The 17,642-nt window shown below is 46.3% G+C and overlaps 1 protein-coding gene and 1 non-coding gene across 8 annotated transcripts in view; both read left to right on the top strand.

Annotated features, from left to right (window-relative positions):
• PUM1 (pumilio RNA binding family member 1) overlaps window positions 1–17,642 on the top strand; it is a 77,784-nt gene that overhangs the window by 33,974 nt on the left and 26,168 nt on the right. For 4 of the 7 annotated variants that reach the window (XM_075437691.1, XM_075437686.1, XM_075437687.1 and 1 more), the window contains exons 6-10: window positions 815–981; window positions 1,963–2,233; window positions 8,871–8,964; window positions 10,288–10,404; window positions 16,180–16,331. In XM_075437691.1, coding sequence (XP_075293806.1) covers window positions 815–981; window positions 1,963–2,233; window positions 8,871–8,964; window positions 10,288–10,404; window positions 16,180–16,331 — 801 coding nt within the window. The remainder of the gene's footprint in view (window positions 1–814; window positions 982–1,962; window positions 2,234–8,870; window positions 8,965–10,287; window positions 10,405–16,179; window positions 16,332–17,642) is intronic. The other 3 variants (XM_075437690.1, XM_075437689.1, XM_075437688.1) reach the window with 2 other exon arrangements.
• LOC142363479 (small nucleolar RNA SNORD103/SNORD85) lies at window positions 13,827–13,899 on the top strand. The gene has a single exon (XR_012765765.1). It is a non-coding gene; the product is annotated as a small nucleolar RNA SNORD103/SNORD85 (small nucleolar RNA).

The raw sequence follows: 17,642 nt of genomic DNA, 5'->3' as shown, positions 1-17,642 counted from the left end.
GTATGCCCCTTGCTGTTTTTTATCATAAATTATGTTGTTTTTCCTCTCCCTTTTGTTGTTCAAAACTCTGCCCCTGGCATAATCACCCTTTATTCTTCTCCCAAGTGAAATAAAATGCAGACATGAAGGGCAGGAATGCTGCAGATGTAATACCGCTCATAAAATGCTCAACAAAACAAAAATCCTTTTTTTTTTTCTCTTTTTTTCCCTCCACTTCCTTTTTTCCCCAGAAATTGTGCTTTAGGCTCATATGAACCAATGAGCTACTGACTGAGCGAGTGCTCTTAAATGAGCCGCAGCTTGGGGTTCGCTCTGCACCCACAGCAGTGCCCCCCAAAAGTGGGGCTCCCACACGCGCCTGGCCAGCCGGGTGCCGCAGCTGTGACCCCCAGGCAGCGGCTTTCGCAGACGCACGGGTGCAGGGCGCGCTCTTTCCGTACATACCGTTGTATGGAAAAGTTGCTGAGTTCATTCTGAAGTGCCCAAGTCCCATCTAGAAAGAGGATTTGGATAAATACTCTTTAAAATTCTTTTGGGGTGGGATTTTTAGAGCATATAGAAGCAGCCTCTGAGTTACTGAATGGAAGAAACTGAGTAGACAGCTAAAACCTCTCTTGGAAGAGCGAGAACTATTTCCCTTATTTCTTCAATTATGGTTGACTATTTTGCTTTTTTACATTTTTATTTGGAAGAACTAATGTTTGCAAGTGACTTCCTTTATTGTGACATGTTTCTTTTATTTGTTACCATCTCGGAATATAAGTAAAATTGATCTGAAAACTAAGCTTATTAAAATAATGTCTCTTTTGCCTAGGGGCCAAGGGATGCAGAGAATGATGAGAATGACAAAGGGGATAAGAAAAATAAGGGCACATTTGATGGCGATAAATTAGGAGATCTGAAGGAGGAGGGGGATGTGATGGATAAAACAAATGGTTTGCCTGTGCAGAATGGGATCGACGCGGATGTCAAAGACTTCAGGTACGTGCTCCATTGGTTAATAGTTAATTAGTGTCACACAACATCTTTTAAAAGATTTTCTGTGCTGTAGTGAAAAAGCCTTTGACTCATTGAAACGGTGTCATAAGGGTGTTACAACGTACACAGGGTAGCACTGTGGGAAGGTGGAGGCTCACATCTGGTCGCTCTCCTCTGGTGCAGAACTTGTTCTGTTTATTACAGTCTTGTTTTCACGCCTGTTTTTAGTTACTCTGGGTGGAATTCCTATGGAAATACCTGATGAAGATGTTGACTCTACTTATATACCAGCCTGCGTTAGAGCTGAGGCTTTGGACTCGTTCCTTGTAGCTCTTGAGATTCAACGCTTCTGAAATTGTGGCTATGGGTTTAATCAATGCATTTGCGTTTCTTGCTGGCTGCTGGCCGTGCCTCGTGTGGACGTGTAGGAAAGCTGCAAAGGCAAAACAACCGCGCTGCGAGGCACAGCGTGTACGGCTGGCCCTGGCACCGAGATGAGCCGTTTCCCACCTGAGTCCGGTGCTTGTGTTAGGTAATTAGGAAACCGTGGCAGCTGCTTCAGAAAGGTTTCAACTGAGATACAGTGCCACAGCATTACATGGTTAAAAATTACTGAATAGCTTTATGGAAAAATAACTTCAGCATTTCTGAAATCCTCTTTTGCTGTGGCTGACCCTCTCCTCAGTGGAGGAGAAAACAAACTGAGGCGTTTTACACCTGTACTGTAACAGGTCTTGGAGGCAGGGAGACTGGGGTGTGGTTATGTTTCTTTTCTTTTGTTTGTTTTTTTAAAAAATATGTAAATAGTTCTATAGAATGCATTTAGGGAACTATTTCAGTCCCTTCTTTTATTTTTTTATTTCCTCTTTATCACATCTGCAAGCAGTTCTGGTGAGTACTAGTGTCTGTTGCTGTTAATCGACGCTGTGTGACGTGGCATTAAACGGACATGCTTGGTGACGAGTATCTTTTCTTTCTGTGTAGCCGTACACCTGGTAATTGCCAGAACTCTGCTAGTGAAGTAGATCTTCTGGGTCCAAACCAGAATGGATCAGAGGGCTTAGCCCAGCTGGCGAGTAGTAACGGTGCCAAGCCGGTGGAGGATTTCTCCAACATCGAGTCCCAGAGTGTCCCGCTGGATCCCATGGAGCACGTTGGCATGGAGCCTCTTCAGTTCGATTATTCTGGCACTCAAGTGCCAGTGGACTCGGCCGCAGCCACCGTGGGGCTCTTCGATTACAATTCCCAACAGCAGGTACAGTGTCGGCCGTCGGTCCTAGCCTGCGGCTCCAGTTCCTCCAGGAGAGTCGTCGTGGGGTTAGCGTGAGCTCAGGTTCTTGTCTTGGGGAGAGGGACAGAGGAAGACTTGGAATGGTTTCATCGCCTCTGTGCCAGCTGCAGAGTGCTGCTGTGTCCTCCTAGGGAGCTCGAGGCAGGAGATCAACTGAACGTGGCCGTCTGATCAGCAGGCGTAAGGGCCTGTAATAAACAGCAGTTATCAACAGCACGGTTCTGCGTATTCATCATTTTTAGCTTGAGTTAGGTTGCATTGGAGAAGAGCTTTAGATCAGTAAAAACTGCTAAACCAAATAAAACCCCCAGCCACAACCCACCCTCGAGCCCTTAAAGTACCTGAAAGGTCAAACGACCTCAGCCTGGGTGCTGCAGCCCCGCTGCGGGATCTCTGCAGCACCGAAGGAACCGTCAGTTTAAACTGGCTCCTACTTCAGCGTGGTTTCAAACCTGAGGTCAGAGTCCAATACTACAAAACTTTTATCTCAGCCCAGCGGGTTTGTTTGACCTTTTCTCCCACGCAAGCGGCCCAAGCTTCTCCTCCCGAGCAAGTGACGCGAGTCCTTGCTCTGCTGTTGGCTTCTCTTGAATGCTGGGCCTAGATCCAACGATCAACTCGTAATCTACTCCTGTTCCTGCTAGTTTGGGTAACGATTGTAAACTTTTATTGCCTTCCTTTTGTGTGGCTATGATACCTCTCAAAGAAGAATAAAATCCTTTGTTTTAGCTGATTGCGAGAGTATAGAACTGGCCCTGGGTTTCCTGAAATATCTGATCTGTTTTGGCAGAGCAGCCTGTTGGCACTCTGTACTGAGGAAGGACCATTGCCAAGTTTGTGCTAAAGGCCCACTGTCAGCAAGTTGTGGTCTTAAAAGCAGTGTAAATACCTGTGTTATAGCTTAATTGGTTGTTTTATTGTGTAGCACATTTAGGATGTTAATAAAAGAATTTTTTTTTTAATTATTAAACTAAATAGCTGCTGTATAGTTCAACAAGTGGGGGGAAGCTAGTTTCAGGTCTTGGTCTTGCTCTGTGGTGTAGGAGCTTGAATGCAAGAATTAAACAATGAAACTTGTGTGTTTTTTTAAAGCGGTTTGTTAGAGCTAACTAAGTGATCTCCTTTTAAAGAGCCATTAGGTATGGGAAAGTAACTGCAGAAATGTGAAGCCAGCATTTTGTGTTTTGTCTGTTAGTGTATTTTATTTAAATTAAGGTTGATTTAGAAGTCGAAGTAGTTTCTAATTGTTTCTTCTAGCCTTTAAAAATTAGGATTTAAAGTTTGGCACGTTTTACGCCTAGCTAGTGGAAATAAAAACTCTCGAAGTAAGGCCGACCTGGACAGTGTGGCGATTTCCGAAGTGATTGCACTGCGGCTTGCTGGCGCTGGCTGGCCCTGTAGACAGGCCTGGGGTTTGGGTTTTTTCCTTTATACAGAGTGGATGGGTAACATCCAGGTAGAGCTGATGTCGTCTCCATGTCAACATGCTTAAAACTTTCCGCTGGGTTGCCTGTGAAGCTGCGGTTCTCTCTGGTCTCTTTGGCCCGTGGGCTTTGGAGGGGAGCAGGAGGTCCTGGCGCCGAGCACGGCTGCCTGCCCACCGGGTCGCTCCGGCGTGCTGCGCTCCCACCCAGGCCACATTGCGAAGAAGCAAGCCAGGCTGTTTCATAAGGACTGTTATTTTAAAGTCTGAGCTTTGTTGCAATAACTGCTCACAGAATCCCAGCCTGGCAGGGGTTGGCAGGGCCCTCTGTGGGTCACCCAGCCCAACCCCCTGCCCAAGCAGGGTCACCCAGAGCAGGCTGCACAGCACCGCGGCCAGGCGGGGCTGGAATATCTCCAGAGAAGGAGACTCCACAGCCTCCCTGGGCAGCCTGGGCCAGGGCTCCGTCACCCTCAGAGGGAAGAAGTTCTTCCTTGGGTTCAGCTGGAGCTTCCTCTGCTTCAGTTTGTGCCCGTTGCCCCTTGTCCTGTCGCTGGGCACTACTGGAAAGAGTCTGGCCCCGTCCTCCTGACCCCCACCCTGCAGATATTTAGAGGCATTTCTAAGATCCCCTCTCAGCCTTCTCTTCTCCAGGCTGAACAAGCCCAGCTCCCTCAGCCTCTCCTCGTAGGAGAGATGCTCCAGTCCCCTCCTCATCCTCGTAGCCCTCCGCTGGACTCTCTCCAGTAGCTCCTCATCTTTCCTGAGCTGGGCAGCCCAGAACTGGATGCAGTTCTCACACCTGCAGTCAGTGCAAATGATAGGCTTTTTGCAGGTGTAAGTGCTGTGTGAAAGGTCAGGATTCACTCTTCTGCCAGATGTGACCTCTCGGTGCATATGTGTGTAAATGCAGTGTATCTAGGCTCAGAGTTGTACCCGTTCTCTTAATATATAGGAGATACCCAGCAGCTGGTGTTTCTTGGTATTCGCTGTCTGCCAGTTACAGCCTGTATGAAAGAAATCTGTCTTTTGGCAGTAGAGTTCTTTCCATTCAGTTGTCAGAAGGAAATATGCCCTGAACAAAAGGGTCTTGTCTGTAAAAGTGTCAGTCTCGGTCCGTTGGGAAGCGTCACACGCTTTGAAGGGATTACAAGCAAGTACAGCTAAAAGCAATATTAAGAAGGGAGGGTCTTAACCATTGGTAATCTGATTAGAGATGTCAGATGTTTACATTGCAGAAGAAACTGGTTTACAGAAATTTAATCTTACGGTGTTCCCGTAACTGTGTGATACAGACTGGGATGTTCTGGTTTCTTGGAATTCCCTCGGTGAACCCTCCCACAGGTTGTAAATGAGACTTCATTTGTGTACACGTGTCAGGAAAATAGCCTCGCTTTTTCACACGTGGGGTGAGCCGACTGCACTCCTCCAAAAAGGTCGGTCATTTGCGGGTTTTCACTCCAAGTGTGGTGTCGAATGGGCTGAAATGGTGCCTGCGGTCTTACACCTTCAGCCCCCCTTTGTAACTTCCAATTCATACTCCTGTTAGAAGAGGTTGCTTTTCTGTTTTCCGCTTGCTGGAGACCACACTTTAATACCGATACACAGTTTAACCTTATTTTTGTATGCGGTAGGGTTCCAAGTAAGGTGACAAAATGCTGTTACTGGAGTTTTTAGTTTTTGCTCTTTGTTTTCTGGAACATTGGTCTTCGCTGTCAGCAGATGGAGACAGTGCGTTGAGGCTTTAGTAACTCTTCCTAAATCCGCAGAGTTGCTGATTCCCAGAGCTCGCGTGGAGCAGCGGCTTACCTGGCCGAGTAAAGCCTGCAATTGTGAACGTTCTTAATGGCTCCGCTGCTCTGTGCACGCTGCAGGCAGTGTGAGACCCGCAGCTGCAGAAGGTGGGTGACAGAGCCCTGGCCCAGGCTGCCCAGGGAGGCTGTGGAGTCTCCTTCTCTGGAGATATTCCAGCCCCACCTGGACGCGGTGCTGTGCAGCCTGCTCTGGGTGACCCTGCTTGGGCAGGGGGTTGGGCTGGGTGACCCACAGAGGGCCCTTCCAGCCCCTGACGTTCTGTGATTCTGTTGTAGCTGTTCACACGGCGTTTCTGCCGGGTGGGTCGAGCCCAGAGGCTGACTTTGCAGAAACTGCAATTTCAAGCAGGCAGAGGGAGAGGCTGCTGAGTTGAGTCACTGCCAAGCGCATGGCTTGGACACCGATATTTATCTGACCTTTCTGTGGAAGAGAAACGCTGTAGTGATTTGGTTGGAGGTCTGCGGCAGGCGGAAGGAATCCAGCGCTCGCTCGCGACGCAGACGTGGAGGCAGAACGCTTGCACGTGGTGGTAAAGAAGCTGCAGAACATGGTCTGAGGAAGTAAGCATCATGAATTTGGAGCTGAGTCTGGGTTTCTTTCACTTTCGGATGCAGACATACTGTTGGTCATTTTCTTAAGCAGATGAAAGGACTCTGCCAAGCCACTCTGTTCCGTTTTCTTCCCTTCTGTTACACTGGTAATTTTAGGGAAAGGGGCATCTTTTTAATCTCTCTCTTTGAGGCTTTAGGTGAACTCCAACAGCTGCTGACAGCAGCCATTTGCAGAGCGTTGTGGATCCTGTGGCTTGATTTCAGGGAAAGAAAAATGCACAAAGCTGGTGTGGGTGCTTGGGCGTCTGAAAGTCAAATTTAGCAGTCATCAGCTGTACTGACAAGAGCGGGAGAGAGCAAGCAGACAACAAATACAGCAGCAGCAGGTGGAATACTCGTGCTTTGAGTAGCTGTGTATGCTTTTTTTGCCAGTGCTTCTGATATAAAAGTGGATCCTTGAGATGCATTTGGGAGGTGTGGAAGTCATCACACGTGTAAACTGAGCGAAAGAAACAGTATTTTCGGAGAAGATAAGTGCTCTTTTTTGCCCTGAAGACAGGCAACTAATAATCTAGCCATTTCCTCTGCTCTTCACCTCGGTGGAACACACATTAGCAGACTGGAAACACATCCCAGGGATGCAAAATAACATGAAAATTCATGGTTTTGTGAAGTATTTGCAGCTGAAGAAAGCTAAAATATTGGATTGCTGAATGCAATGCAAAAGTAGACTGTAAAACCAGGGGTGGCTGTTCTAGATGTATCTGTGCCCAGTGGTGAGACACTTTTGAGATATATATTGGTTTTTTTCCATATCTGCTGATGCTGTTCGGTGGATGAGATGTTGCTGGAGACTCCCACAGGGCCAGCATCCCTCATTCCATTTTCTGTAGGTCATGTTATCCAGGATATCCGTACTTTTTTGAACTACAGGATGTCAGTAGTGCGTTGGATCCAGCTGTTAATGACAGATGGTCTATTAACGAAGATTACACCCCTCATAAGCACTCAGCGTTGTGTAAGCATGAAGTATTACTGAACGACATCTTTAAAAAAAGAAGAAAGGAAAAAAATAGATGGTGTGTTCTGCGTAAAGACTGCTAGGAGTGTTTTATGGCCCTCCTGAGGTAATAAAGTGACTGTGGGTTTGAGAAGTTTCTCCATAAGCAGCATTACGATACTCCTTGGATAGATGGAGGGGCCCCAGGATCTTAAGGGGGGAGCAGTCTTTGGGGAAGAAGGTTGTGGCTAGTTTTTTGGCAAACAGAAGATCAGCTCTGGATTCCCTAAGTACTGAGTTTCCACATCTTAAATCTGATCCTTTACATGTTTTTTTCCTCCTTCTGAACGTGTAAAAGGAGAAGAAAATAGGGGTAGACTATCACTCATCTTTTTTCATCTTTTCTGCCTAAGCGGCACAGTTGCTCATCCTGTTCTCAGGAGAACCGACTCCAATTTTTGCCTGTAAAACCCCCCTAATTTTCTAAATGATTCCGTGCTGCTTCTTGATGGTTGCAAGTTTCTGCCGAAAATTTGAGCAGAATTATTATTGCTGCTTCTGACAGCTGAAGTAGCTCACTTGTTTTGTCTGAAAGAAGGGCACAGATAATAGGTGTGAAAATTGCATAGCAGGTAGGCCTGTTTTGTTCCAAGTGAGTGGAGAGAGAAAACATTTATCACAGCGGTTTGTGAAGTCGTTCGCATCTCAGAAATGGTCGCTTTTGGGAGTGCCTGGGGATGAAGGTTGCTTCTGGATAGTTTCAGAGGGGCTGTCCAGCTTGTGTATTCTTCAGTGTTTTAATTAGAGCTGAGCAACGTTCTGCGAGTGGATTTATTCAGGGAGTGTTTTGTAGGAAGCTCGGGAAGGAAGTATTTAGTAAGGACCTGGATGAATGGAGAGAAAACAAAAAAAAAAACCCAAAGCAAAAATACTTTAAAGACTAATGTAATCCTCTTTTTTTTTTTTCTTATTGAGAATGACTGTTCTCAATAAGTGAATGACTGTTCTCAGTTGAGAATGACTGTTCTCAGTAGCACTGCCCATTGCTCCCCAAGACTGTAGTGAGCTGTCAGCTGACAAATTTGTATACGCTTTGCATGACTTAACCAGACCAGGGACTTTCTGGTTTCTGTCTGTGGTCAAAGAAGAATTTACACCCCTTGCCTGGATTTGTGTAGGAGATGCTGGAGACGGAAGTCTAGCAGGTAAAAGAAGCATTTTCGTGAGCTCCCGAGACTGGCACCCCATCTGAGGGCACTTCAGCCAGCGCTGAAGCCATCTCAAGAGCATCACCTCCCCGACGCCTCGCTCGGCAGCCCGGACGATCCGGGACAGTCGCGTGGGTTGCCCACGGGTGTGGCAGTAATGCCGCTCTGCTTGGGGGTGGTCAAGACCTGGAGGTGCTCGTGGGGGCTACTCGTGGTCCACAGGCTACGGTTAGGGGCTGTGGTTTGAGGAGGAGCTGGGGGAAAAACGGCTTTCAGGCGTTGTGCAGAGAATAGCAGAGCAAACCCTGGCTGCTGTTTCGCTGTGCCTCAGGAATATGGTGGGTTTTTTCAGGTGAATTAGCATGGGCAATTGATTTCAAAGGGGTTTGATTTTTTTCAATTCCTTTTGAAATGTTTCCCTTTAAAAAGGTGTGTCAGTATGTGAAAATAAATAGGGTTTTTTCGATTCCTTTTGAAATGTGTCCCTGGAAAGGTGTGTCGTATGTGAAAATAAATCTAGTGTAAAGGAATTGCTTTAAAGGAAGGAAGAGGATGCTTTTTGTATATGAGTTAAAGGACTGTATTTGTGCTTTTGTCCCTTCAGTTGTTCCAAAGACCGAATGCACTCGCTGTTCAACAGCTGACAGCAGCGCAGCAGCAGCAGTACGCGTTGGCAGCTGCCCATCAGCCTCACATAGGTAAGTCTGGCATTTAATGCATCACATTTTACTGGACTTCTATTAATCCTCAGAATACATTGGGGAAAATAGCAGGGGAAAAAGGTTTGGTAGGTTTTAGAGAATCCTAAATATGTTTTTGCAACTGGTAACTGACACGCAAGCAGAAGTATATTGCTTGAAGATTTACTTGAAAGATTCTGGAGGTCTCTCTTGCACACTCTAAGAGCTCTAGAGCATTCCTGTCTGGCAGGAACAAGACTCTTATCCTTGCTGAGAGTGCAGCTCAGCAATGAGAGTGCTTTGAAGTACTTGCTCCGAGTGAGGTGTGAATTGGGGTAAGAGGCACAGTGAAGTGAGGGGAAAAATGCACATTTCGATATGCACCTGCATGTGCTTCCTGTGGTTCAGCTGCCTGGGGTCTGACCTGAGCTTAAAGATGTAATTTATGCAGGCACATGATTCATAGTATTAAAACAATATAGATTAACTGGGAAGAAAGCACTTAATCCTGTGTGTAGTAAAACAGGAGAACTGTCGAAGGGCTACTCGTGGATGATTGGAGTTAAACTATCTTAAACGTTTTTGGTACGATAAACGGTTGAAGTGGCCGTTCTTCCTACCCAGAAGCACCATACAAGTGTGTTGGCACTCTCCCAGCACCGTGCAGTGCGCTTATGTGCTTATTGGAGTTCAGTGATAGACCTGAATTAAAATTATTTAGCTTTTTAACTTGCTCCGCCTCCCCTCCATGCCCACTGGTCATTTCTCTGACGATCAGACTGTTTCGCTGGGGAGGGAGTGATGCCTACGTGGCCGGGAGGGTGCCCTGCAATTGCCTGTGTACTCCTGAGTTCCTTCCAAACGAATTAATGGAAGTACTGGCATTGAGTGGTGGGCATGGAACTCGGAAAGTAGGGCAAATTGGTTCTGGATTCACTTGTAAAGAACATACGGAATAGTAGGGAGCAGTTCGATAATGTTCATCTCCAGCTGCTGTTAGTAGTCACCTAATCAGCAAGGGTGAGTCTGCGCTGCGGAGATGCCCGAGCAAGGCTGGGTGCTGCGTATGGACAGTTTGACTGCTCCAGCTTTCCGTCAGGAAATTCCATTGCATGCTGGAATTAGGTTTCATCTCTGTAAATTACATCCTCTGTAGATTGTTCTGTTATCGCTCTGGGAAGCGCAGTGGTTGCTCACTCCCGATGGAAAACAACCTGTACAAAACTTGAAAATACTAAAGCAACCTGAGCTTTTGTGTGCCACGCCGATGGTTGACCAGCCAGGTAGCCAAAAGTATTTTGGTAGGGCTTCAGTTCTAGTGAAGTTTGTTTTTACTGACAGGTATGTTTTCAGCAGGTCTGGCTCCTGCTGCCTTTGTCCCCAATCCGTACATCATCAGTGCCGCTCCACCGGGAACTGATCCGTACGCCGCCGGACTCGCAGCAGCTGCGACGTTAGGTGAGGTGCTCCCAGTTGCCTGTGTGTTCGTGACCATTTTTTGTACTAAAACTGCTCCTGAGTCTGTGATTTTGGAAATTAAACATTAGTACATTGTAACTTCTGTGGAGAGATGGTTGTATACCAGTGAGCTGAAACAAGATTTGTCTTGGGCACCCTGTTTTCTGTAGATTAAATGTGGTAATTCTTGTGTAACACTTGCTGTGGGCTCTCTTTCTGTTGAGGATAAACAACCAGAGCAAATCTGAAATGAAATACTTACGGACATAAATGTTGCTAAAATGTTTGGGGTTTTTTGGTAGCCGACGGTACTGAGAGATAGCTTTTGAGAACATACAGATGAAATGCTAGAGAGATGGAGGACGTGTGCTCCTGCCAGGAGAGTTGTGCCTCGTTGCTGCTTAGCTTGATGTACTGTAGCGCATCCTGCAAATGATATCTTGCCCCTTTGCTAGAGCCTGTTACAAATTTATGCTTTTTAGGTTCTCTAGGTGAAAACATCCCGTATCTGCTGTGAGGCTTACACTAGGAATGTGCTGTTTTCCAGATGGCAAGCAGAGATGGTGGCTCTTGTCTTTATGCAAGATCTTTCTCCCAAACGTTCATAATCAGTTTCCAAATTCTTTCCAACTGTCAGAACCAAAATTGTTGTATCTTGAGATGACAGCTCGGTCAAACAGCTTATCAGGTGGTGTGAAGAACACAGTGTCCTTTGAACTTTTGCTGTGTATGCCATAAAGTTCTTGCCTAAGCACTGAGGACAAAGGAAGAATGTACTTTCAGAAGAACATTTTTATAACCATGCCTTGCTTTCCGTCAGCCACCCGGAGAGGCAGCCTTCTACACTTTAACGAACTGCTTGCTTCAGAGTAGTGGTGACTTTTAGTGGAGCCTGCACGCCTTTGCCACGCTCCGCTTACAACTTGTGTACTCGCTGCAAATCTCTTCCACCGTGGGATAGCTCATACCAAATCAAAACTGTGAACCGTTGGTTGTGTGTGAATATAGCACGCTGCCAGACAGCGCTGTGGCTCGGTACGTGACTCTTGGGCGTGTTGCACAGCTCTTGTGTAACCGCTGCTTAGCTTTGAAGCTGTGAGGCTAGTGTCAGGTCAAGCTCTGAAATGGGATTTCAGCAACTGTTACGGAGTTGGACGGCGTTTTTAGTGGATCGTATGGAAGTATGTGAAGAATCAAGATTATAATTTGAAGATGGGCTTTGGACTCTTTGGCTGCTGTGAATTTTGTCTGCTGATTGTGTAATGAAAATGCAAGACGAGTTTAGGCAGCAACATGTTGGCAAACAAATGGTGCGGTGATTAAATGGAGGAAAGCCAAGAACTAGAGTACAGGGATATTTCTAATCATCCAGGAGCTGATAAACTATCATGTGGTGATGAATGTGTGGCAGCGAGTGAATGACCTGAGCTCTTGGTGGCAAGTAGAAGTGGGAAGCTTCAGTTGGGGCTTAGCAGGGAAGAGGCACTAGAACACGAGCAGTTCCAGTTACGGTCAGAAGAGCTGCTTTGTAAACGAATGCTGTAAAAAGAGGATTCTGGTTGGCCTGTCTGCATCACCTTCGTGCTGCTAGAGCTAGTGCTCATTCGTAAGTGACGCGCTGAAGTTCAGTGGAGCAGGAGGTCAGCGTCTTGATTTCGTAGAAAGACCACATGTAGCTGCTGCCAGATTTCTAGGAAACAGCAAGCGTGTTTGCAACAACTTATTTTTTTTCCTTTTTCTCAGCAGCCTGAATATCTGATTGGGACCTTATCAATTTGAACTAGGAAATAACATACCCCAGGACACCTAAAGCATCCCAAACCCTGGCGTCAGGATCTCTGCTCAATTTTTAAGCTATGACTCTTGAAAGCGAAACAAAAGAAATTGCAATGTACTGCAATGTACTTACAGAGCTACACCACTCAGAAATCCAAACTGCTTCATCCATCTTGTTGGGCTTTGCACCCTAACAGCTAGAAATGGCAATATAATAGTCTTCACTCCGTGTTGATATTTGTTTTAGGAAAAGCATCTTTTCTGTCTAGACTCGAGCAGTGCTGAGAGCCTTCTCTCTGTGATGACGGAGTGCGGCACTAGCAGGGCTTGGGGCGATGTCGATGATGAGAGTTACCTGTGAAGTCAGAAAGCCTTCCTGATGCGTGTGGGAGAGTTAGATTGAGAGGACTTGGAGAAGTTTATGAGATGGAAGAAATTAGTTCAGAATTGTTGGTGGTTTATTGCTCACAGTTACTCTTAAAGTGGAGGGGAAACTTTTGTGTGTTTTATGGCAGAGATAATTCTGTCAATTAAGATTCTGCCGTTATCGCTGCTTTTTCATGCTTGTACGACTGTCAGCCCTGTGATAATGCTCTTTTCTTCCCAACAATAGTAGCATTTTAAAGAACAAATTTGAATGCAGAGGGAAGGGCTTCCTAGACTCAAGAAAAAAATCACTTATGAGTTTGAACCATGGGGAAGATACTGCTCTCTTTAAAAAGTGTTGTGAAATTGCCTTCCATCATTTGAGAAAGATGTCACTCAAAAAAAAGAAATCTTGCCTTTTGTAAGACAAGTTGGGAAATGTTGATTCCCTCTGAGCTGGCGTGTTACAGGTAGAGAAGTGTTTCTGTTCTTTGTGGAGAAGCGGATGCTGCAGTAATCTGCGTGCAGGAGAAACGCGGTGTTCCTAGACTGGAGGCGGGGTCGGTTTGGACGTGTCCGCACTCTGCTCCTCCAGCTTGGGTTTCTCAGAAACCTGGTGCTGAGCTGTCCCCCGCGCAGAGCCGGCTCCGAGCCGGGGCCGGGTATGGTTGCATGCACGTACCCAGGACTGAGGTTCGGGGGAGCGGCTGGCCCTGCTCCGGCTGCCTCGGGCACGGGGTCGTGCCACAGTGCTTCTGCTCTCCAGGATCTGCTGGCCCCAGGCAGGGCCTGCCCGGGGCTGCACCAGAGCCCGTTGAGTTCAGCTGCTCCTCACGCCCATCCCTGAACAGACACCGCTTCATGGGTGCGTGTGGCTGCTGTGCCGGTGACGGTGGAGTGAGCGGCTCACGAGTTGGTGGTATTTGACAAAGCTGCTCTCCGCAGCCCCGCGTTTCCAGACGTGAGGTGCTCGAGGCTGTTTAATCTGGTGGTCGCTAAGTCCTCGTCCTTGGCAAGAGGCTGTTCCTGGAGAGAGCAGGTGGGGCTTCTGCTTACAGCGATTGGAGTGTGAAGGCTGAGATTTAAAGCAAACATTCTGTTGTGAACACACTTACAGCTGGTTTTGCTAATGTTTCTTGAAAGGATTATTTGTGGGTGTCTGTGGCCAATGTGTGAGACATAGTAGTTGGAATATTTGATTTCAAAGGAACTGGAATGGCTTTTATTTTCTCGTGTGTGTATCTCCTGAAGTACAGAAACACTCTGCGTGTTTGTGTAAGTCTGGCAATGATGACACGCTTGCCCTCACTGAGAACACTGTTCGGTAATGAGCCTCAAATGAGCTGAGCCAGACTTGCAGCCCTTTTAAGCCCAGCTGCCCGCAGACTTCAAAGGCTTTGTGTCTCTTCTTCTTTTAAACACGTAAGGCTTTTACAGATCTGATGAGCAACCTCTAGCTAGTAAAAAACCCCGATCTAGACTACACTTCCTTGATAATTAGAGCTGAGATTAAATTAACCCAGAGATATGTCTGCATTTTGCCCTGATAAAGGGTATTGCAGTGACTTCCAGCAGCCTGAGGGCAAATGCAGGCTAATTACTTGCACGAAGTGGAGCAGTTGCAACAATTTTCCTGTGGAGTGCAGAAGCAACCTTGCAGTTGCCAAGCTGATCCTCACTGACTGAATATAAATAGGTTACAATCCACCAACCAGCTAAGTGTCTGTAACTACTTAGGTCGAGATAGGCAGTATCATCATGGGACTGATGCATTTTCTGCAGGTTTTTTATTTTTAGCTACAACTGCTCATGAATTTCCAGGTTGGAAAGTAAGAAGCAAGTGGTTGCTGCTCCAGGACCAGTCGAAGACAGACAAGTCACCTTCGCTGGCTGACGGTACACAGTAAATGCAGCAAGGGTGGATTTTGTGGCACAGCTTTAGTGTGAGATGCAGCTCTGGCTGCTCAGCACGTGTTGCTGAGGTGCCTGGGGTTAGGCAGCAGCAGAATCACAGCATCACAGGCTGCTTCCAGCGTCTCCCTCCTGCACGGAGAGCTGGAGGGAGGATTTCCCCAAATCCTACATTTGGGGAAAGTGCAGTGCTTAAAACCAAAATAATAAAGGAGAGGAACTATCAGACTTTTGAAATAGGAATTTAATATTTAACATTAAATATGAAATGAGTATCTCAGAGCGTTGCTGAATCCCACCAGTCCGCGGCAGTGATTGCGGGAGCAGTCCTTCCCCCAGGCCTGGACCCAGACTGTTGCACGGTGCGATGCTTTTGCCTTATGCAGTGGTTCATTTGAGACAAAGACACGTGACTGTATAAAAACCAAAGCAAAGCACCTCCTGGATTCTTCCCCCTGTGTCATACCCAAGCTTACACTTGGCAGTGTCCGTTTGCATCTCCCTCTTTACTGGCCTCCCTCATTTTGGGGGGAATGGTTCTGAAGTCCCTTGGGGCGAATGCTCATGGGTTTTGTGTGTTACATTTGTTCTCCTTGCCGTGTCTTACTGTAAGACATTTCGACAGTACTGAAATGGCTTGGTTAGCACTCAAAAGCTGACTGTCTTGCTTAAAATAGAACCGGTTTTTACTCCATATAAGAACAAGTCTGCGGTTCAAATTTACTGAAGACTTGTTTATTCTGCAGTGTCAAATACAACTGTGGCACTCTACATTAGAAAGGCTGGCATGCCCAGGGTTACTCCTGCCCTGGGGAAGGAACCCCTGGGACGGGTGATGTATTTGAAAAGCAAAGGAAAAACTCCTACTTTCTGCTGACCTTTCCAAAAGATATAGAACAGGCATATTAAAAAATATTATTGGATTCACATGCGTGGTGTTTGGTGGGAGGTACTCCACCGGTCAGCATGCTGGCTGCTTCCTCAGCATTATGCCAGCTAGAATTATTTAAGGATATAGGCAGCCATTCTGCTATCGCCAAATTAAGTGTGCGGTGTCCTGAGACGTGATAGAAGACAATGAATCTTCGAAAGTTACCCTTTGGCTGGGGGTCTCCAAGATTACTTTTTTTTTTTAAGCCTCTTAAGTTTGAGGAGGAGGGAACATGAAAAGATACAGGATCATACAGCTGCTCTTATGGTGGTTTGCAAATGCAATAGAGGGCTGAGTGGCTAGAAAAATAACACTTTAAACAGCTGAGAACTGATGCTGTCCAGCTGCGAAGAGTTCTTTTTAGTTTGCTGGGGAGCTAAATGATAGATGCTGATCTGTGAATGGCAGCTGAGAGTAGAAGAGACTTGTATACCTCGGTGCGTAAACAAGTTTCCTTCTCTTTCGGTTAGACATAAAGTTTTGTTCCTTCACTATAAAAGTAGGGCACAACAATAAAATCACAGGATTTCAACAGGATCACTGGTAGCAGAATTTGACCTCATCCAATATGGTAAAGGAAGTAAAGATGAAATTTCAGGTCTGACTTCTAAGCTTTTTAAAAATGAATAATATAAATGCCAGAATCCCTCCATATTTGCAGAGGATTTAAAGCAGATCGCCTTGAAATAGGATTTGTTAAACCAAACATGACGAGCAGGTACTTCTGGCGGTGGTTTGCTGTGTAACTCTCGTCACGCTGCAGAAGCTCACCGATTCCCTTCGCGTTCCAGGTCCGGCGGTGGTTCCTCACCAGTACTATGGAGTTACGCCCTGGGGAGTTTATCCCGCCAGCCTCTTCCAGCAGCAAGCTGCCGCCGCTGCCGCAGCGACGAATTCGGCAAATCAGCAGACCACTCAGCAAACGCAGCAGGGCCAGCAGCAGGTAAGGAGGCCGCTCTGCCCCGCCAGGCAGGGACAGCGAGCACAGCGACCACTCCTAACCCTCAGCTGCAATCGAGGAGAAGAGCCTTTGATCTCTCTTAAAAAAAGGAGAAGAAATATCTATAGGTTCTGTTATGTCACGTACGCGTCACGCACGTGGAGGGTAGCGCATGTGTGTTTGCAGTGGTGAATTGTTGCATATTAATACTTTGGAAAAAAGGTAATCGAATTGGTTCGTGCATGCAGCTGAGCGACGCGGTGGCAAGCACAAGCCGTTGGCGTGCGAGTGGAAATCGTCTTGCAGTCTGGTTTCGTGCCCATCACTGCAGCTGGAAGGCCACGGAGATGATGATAATCTGTGTCAAATATTGGCTGTCCAGAAGTGCGTTCTTATCTTCAGGGTGCTGTCCGGTGTAGGATGCTTTTTTTGGTGAAGACTAGCTTTGAAAGGGTCAAAAGAAGAAGAAAATGAATTAGTTTGGTATCCATGTGGGGACTGGAAGACAAAAGATGAGTGCAGAAAGAAAACACTGAATTTGCTATTTTTATAAGGTGAACTGTGCAGCTGTTTTGCTTTAGTCTGCACAAAAATTTGGAGAATTTGACACCTAAAAAAACAAAATTAATGAAGTTAGTGAAGGTTTTTCATATGATCTGCTGTTACCCCTTTGAGTGTGTTAGAGATAAAGATTTGAGACAGGTGTCTGGTGTTTAAATGGTATTTGCTTTTTTTTTAAAAAAATAAGAGGTCACACTGGGGGCTGCTAAGGGGAATCTTTTCCTGACGTGGTTTCTAGATGATGTGTGCTGGATGGGGTTTGCACCATTCACCTTTTCTGGCTGCATCCCTCGGCAGTGAGAGCATGTTGGATTATGTAGCCTGTGCTTTTTCTGCTGTTGAGAAGTGTTCTGCATCTCTGTGATGAATGACTGGGTAATTTCCTCTCTGGGGTTTTTGTTTTTTCTTCTGTGCTTGGAATTTAACTAGGTTAATTTTCCTAGCTTCAGTTAGGTAAAATAAGCATTCCAAAAGTCTGGTGTTGAATCGTGGTTGTACCTCTGATGCAGACACAAGTGTGAAGGTAGCAACTGCTAGAGAAGGAGGAATCTGAGAGACTGGTATGAGAATTAATACGGAACAAGAGTTTTCTTCCTTTACTATAATGAAAAGCCATCTTAAATATTTTACAGAGTTGTATGGAAGTGCAGATTGTTAGCTTGCTATTTAAATCAGCATTTAGAAAAAGTCCAGACTAAACTGATGATTGGTAAAGGCGTCCCACCATCCTTGCTTTGATTCCTGTTGCCCTTG

Source organism: Opisthocomus hoazin, chromosome 17, assembly GCF_030867145.1.
Source record: "Opisthocomus hoazin isolate bOpiHoa1 chromosome 17, bOpiHoa1.hap1, whole genome shotgun sequence".
In the NCBI taxonomy this organism is placed as follows: Eukaryota; Metazoa; Chordata; class Aves; order Opisthocomiformes; family Opisthocomidae; genus Opisthocomus; species Opisthocomus hoazin.
Note: the sequence above shows the minus strand (reverse complement) of the source record. Positions and strands in the feature narration are given on the sequence as shown.